Here is a 4,209-nt window from a genome sequence, read left to right as displayed (position 1 = left end):
TAGTCAAATCATTTAAAGGAAAGGACACCACTATTAAATATAAATCAAAATTCAAACATATTACACGTTAAGGTATTTAACACCCAATCTTTTTTCGTTCTCTTCTAAAAAGTTCTCTTTTATCCCAAAAGTTAACCACATCTGTGAAACATACTTATTTAGAAGTAATAAGTTTCGATACTGGTATCTTGTTTTTAAAGGTAGCATATCTCAAAATTAATATGGATTAACTCATACGGTCTTTACATCGTAAAAAAATCCCAATTACCCTAGGCGCTTTACAACGTCTATACATTCACATGACTATATAAGACTCGTATTAGCAATATAATATGAAAGCCCATGTTTTAAAATCCTAAAACAAACAGACTTTAAAAATGTTGCTTATAAATTATAATATTAAGTTTACTGATAAGCAATACAATGTTACAATTGTAAAATTAAGGAGATATTAGAACCTTATCAATAAAAAGTAAGTTAAACGTCAAAACTATGTTATGTTGGTCTCATTTATTGTATGATGTTACGATACTAAATCTCTAACGGGATGTATTGTGCTTGATTACGTATGACAAAGACATACTACTTAAGTTGGTTTATGTAAGGTCGGGAGCTTGCATGTCAGTAACTTTAAGCAGTCCTTTGTACATTTATAAATCATTGTCATATATTAATTTAGTTTAGTCTTCAGTTACCAATTCTTAGATCGGACTCGGACGTCTATTACTGTGTGTTTTGTGTGTTAATGTATTCTTCATTGGCTAGAGGTTTGATACATCACAAGTCATATTTAACCCCGCTGCATGTTTGCGCCTGTCCCAAGTCAGGAGCCTCTGGCCTTTGTTAGTCTTGTATTGTTTTAATTTTAGTTTCTTTTGTATAATTGGGAGATTAGTATGACGACCATTATCACTGAACTAGAACACATATTTTTTAGGGGCCAACTGAATGACGCCTCAGGTGCGGGAATTTCTCACTGCTCTGACGACCTATTGGTGACCTTATGCTGTTGTCTATTCTATGGTCTGGTTGTTGTTTCCTCGACACATTCCCCAATTCCATTCTCAATCTTATATACTATAGCAGAGTATACGCCTGATGTCTATGATAGTATTTACATGTGAAGAAATGCATTCACTTTTCCATTACATTGTTCTTTCATCACATGTAATATCAGTGTTGGTGGTCAAATTTAAGGAAATGAATATATAATGAGACATATGTTTTACATAACAGCGAACAAGTTTCTTTGTTTAAGATATGTCTTATCAATCTACTAAAAGGTTACTTGTGATTTTGCAAATAAATAAAAACACTTTTACTCATTCTATAAATATTTAGAAGTACATACTCCATATAGACAGTGTCATTGTGACGTTTGCATATCCTATGTGATTACCAGCTCTGCAGACATATGTTCCATTATCTTCAAATCTAAGCTGACTTATTTCAAGACTAGGGTTAGACACCGAATACCGATGTCTTCTTGTCAAAGCTCTACCCTTGTGATACCATTTAATATTGGTTACTTCAGGATATATTTTCTGCACATATACAGATAAAACTAGATTTTTGTCGTATTCTCCGTTGTATGCATTTGATGATTTAGCAATAATGGGAATATCTAAAAATATAATCACAACATATTTTGTTATCGAGGACAGGTTTACCATTTAAAGTTTGAGATAATTTTTGAAGAGCTTCAAAATAGACATGTATTTAAAAATGAACTGTTTAGAACTGTTTAGAACTAATAATGCCACTTATTCTATTAAGTGATGAAAACGATTGTTTGTGCAATCTAAAAAAAAATATCAATTTGTGAAAGAGTTCTTTCCTCTACTTCGTTTGTACTTACTTCCTGATGAAAGTGTAATTGTATCATATCTACTACCAAACTCGTTTTCACCATAGCATCTATAATCTCCATCATCTTCTGCTTGTATGTTCTGTATTGTCAAAGAGCATGTTGTTTCACCTGAGAAATTGTTGTTGTTTATATCAAAATCCTTGGAGCCTTTCAACCGCTTCCACCAAATCCGAGTCTCCTCATTAATATTACAGATAAGAGTTACTGCTCCCCCTCTAATCGGATGAAATTGTTTTTTTGTAGCACTGACAGTTGGAATTTCTAATACAAATAAAGACAAAGAAAAAAGAATTTAATTTATAATAAACTTACGATAACAGTCCAGCAAAAAACCTTGAAAAAACAAACAGAATGATGCAGTAAATATATTTTAAGGACGTGAAAAAAATATATCATTTTATAAATTTGCAAAAAAAAACCCGACTAAAACAAAAACCACATTATAGTCATCAAAATTACAATAGCAAAACCAAGAGAAGAATTATGCCAAGTACTTAAATATCCTTACAAAAATTATTCATTGTTATTGACAAGACGAATATAAATACAAGAAAATACAGTTTTAAAAGAAATAACTGTTAAATGATTCTATTTCTTTGGAAAAAAAAACTACCAACAAAACCAGACTGATTTCAGTTTTAAAGAAATGTCGAGGCCATCTTGTTTATAACGTCAACCGGCTTCTAAATTTATTTGAGAAACCGACTCAATGGGTGCAGCCTTTAATACAGAGATTCCAGGTGGAGGGACAGAGGGCTACCATGTTCTTAGTGTACAACCATGATCTCCTGGACATTAGGCAGGGTTAGAGGCTTTCTTTGACTTCATTGTTGCTATTGGAAATACAAGACTGAACCAAGATGACGATACGTTGACAAGTTTATTGAGAGCAAATATTGAAAAATGTGAAAAGTGAAAATGGTTGTACATAGCAGTAAAACACAATCAGTTAGGGAAGCCACAATTATACCTAGTCATAACTGGGGTGGTGAAGGAGTTATTGGTGTTAGTATCAGATTCTGTTCATTTGAATGTGCCAATGAGAATGTTTGGCATGTGTTAGAAGTTAATCCGAATTCACCAGCTGATTTGGCAGGACTCAAACCTCATACAGATTATATCATTGGTGCAGATTCTGTATTACATGAGACAGATGACTGATTCACCTTGATAGAAAACCATGAAGGGAAGCCATTGAGGTTATATGTGTACAACACAGACAGTGATGTATGTAGGGAAGTTACAATAATTATTACACCTAATAGAGCTTGGGGGAGGTGAGGGAAGCCTCGGATATGGATATTTACACAGAATACCTAAACGACAGTTTCCAAGTTCAAATCCTCTAAAATCATTTAATGAAGCAGTAATAGTACCTAATCCACAGAAAACACTTGATGGCTTCGCTGAGGTAAATTTATCAAGTTCACCTTTACAAGGTACAGATTTAACAGCTGGGATAACAAATATATCATTAAATACAGGAACACCAACAATACCTGTATTACCAACATCTGTAGGAACAGCAGGTCAAAATCAAGTGGGTGGGGGTACCGTTACAACCTTTCCCTAACTTTACAGCTAGTGGTGCAGCCATTCCATCAAATTTTCCACTACCAACCCTGCCTATTTTAGGGAATATGTCGATGCCACCATTATCAACACCTATCTCTATAGTGGGGATGCCGCCTGGGCAGTTACATCCCTGATCATCGTTTTCAAGTACATTACTAGGAGGAACAACAAGTGGTGTTACATTACCGACAGGTGTCCCCATGCCAGCCCCAGCACCATTACCTAACATGCCTACAAACTTTACTCTACCAACAACATTTCAAGGCGACTCTACGTTACCCAACGATGCAGGATCTGCTGGAGGCAATACATTAGGAAATGATGTGGCACAGTCCACGGTGGCAGCTACTGGACAAAATGTACCTGTGGCTGAAGCAGCAGCTACATAATAGTACTAATTTGTGTTAATTTATATTTATATGATCATCATGCTTCAAATTTATATCCATGTACAATATGAAGGAAAGAAGAAAGAAGGAAAATTGATTTTTTCAGGATTTCGGCACAATTTGGGACCATAGAAAAAAAAACAATTGATATTTTTGGCATAATATATTTGAATTTTTTGATTGTCATTACAGTAAAATTATGGGGATATTTTGTTATAAATAAGTATCAAGATATTAGAAATTTTAAACTATTGTTTACTCTTATTTGAAATATTGTGTATGTTCACATGTTCTGTGAGCTTATGGCAGACATGTTGCACAACATATAAAAGACATAAGGAAATAAAAACCAAAACTGTGACATTACTATACTAA

At 33.8% G+C, this 4,209-nt stretch overlaps 1 protein-coding gene across 1 annotated transcript; it reads left to right on the top strand.

Annotated features, from left to right (window-relative positions):
- Positions 1–2,524: 2,524 nt before the first annotated feature.
- On the top strand, positions 2,525–3,564 carry LOC134683908 (Golgi reassembly-stacking protein 2-like). Its single transcript, XM_063543215.1, is given in 3 exon segments — positions 2,525–2,777; positions 2,780–3,142; positions 3,144–3,564. Coding segments are annotated over 3 exon segments (861 nt in total). The 5' UTR covers positions 2,525–2,579; the 3' UTR covers positions 3,444–3,564.
- Positions 3,565–4,209: the final 645 nt, after the last annotated feature.

The sequence above is a fragment of the Mytilus trossulus genome, chromosome 9 (assembly GCF_036588685.1).
Source record: "Mytilus trossulus isolate FHL-02 chromosome 9, PNRI_Mtr1.1.1.hap1, whole genome shotgun sequence".
In the NCBI taxonomy this organism is placed as follows: Eukaryota; Metazoa; Mollusca; class Bivalvia; order Mytilida; family Mytilidae; genus Mytilus; species Mytilus trossulus.
This window is presented reverse-complemented; position numbering and strand designations above follow the sequence as displayed.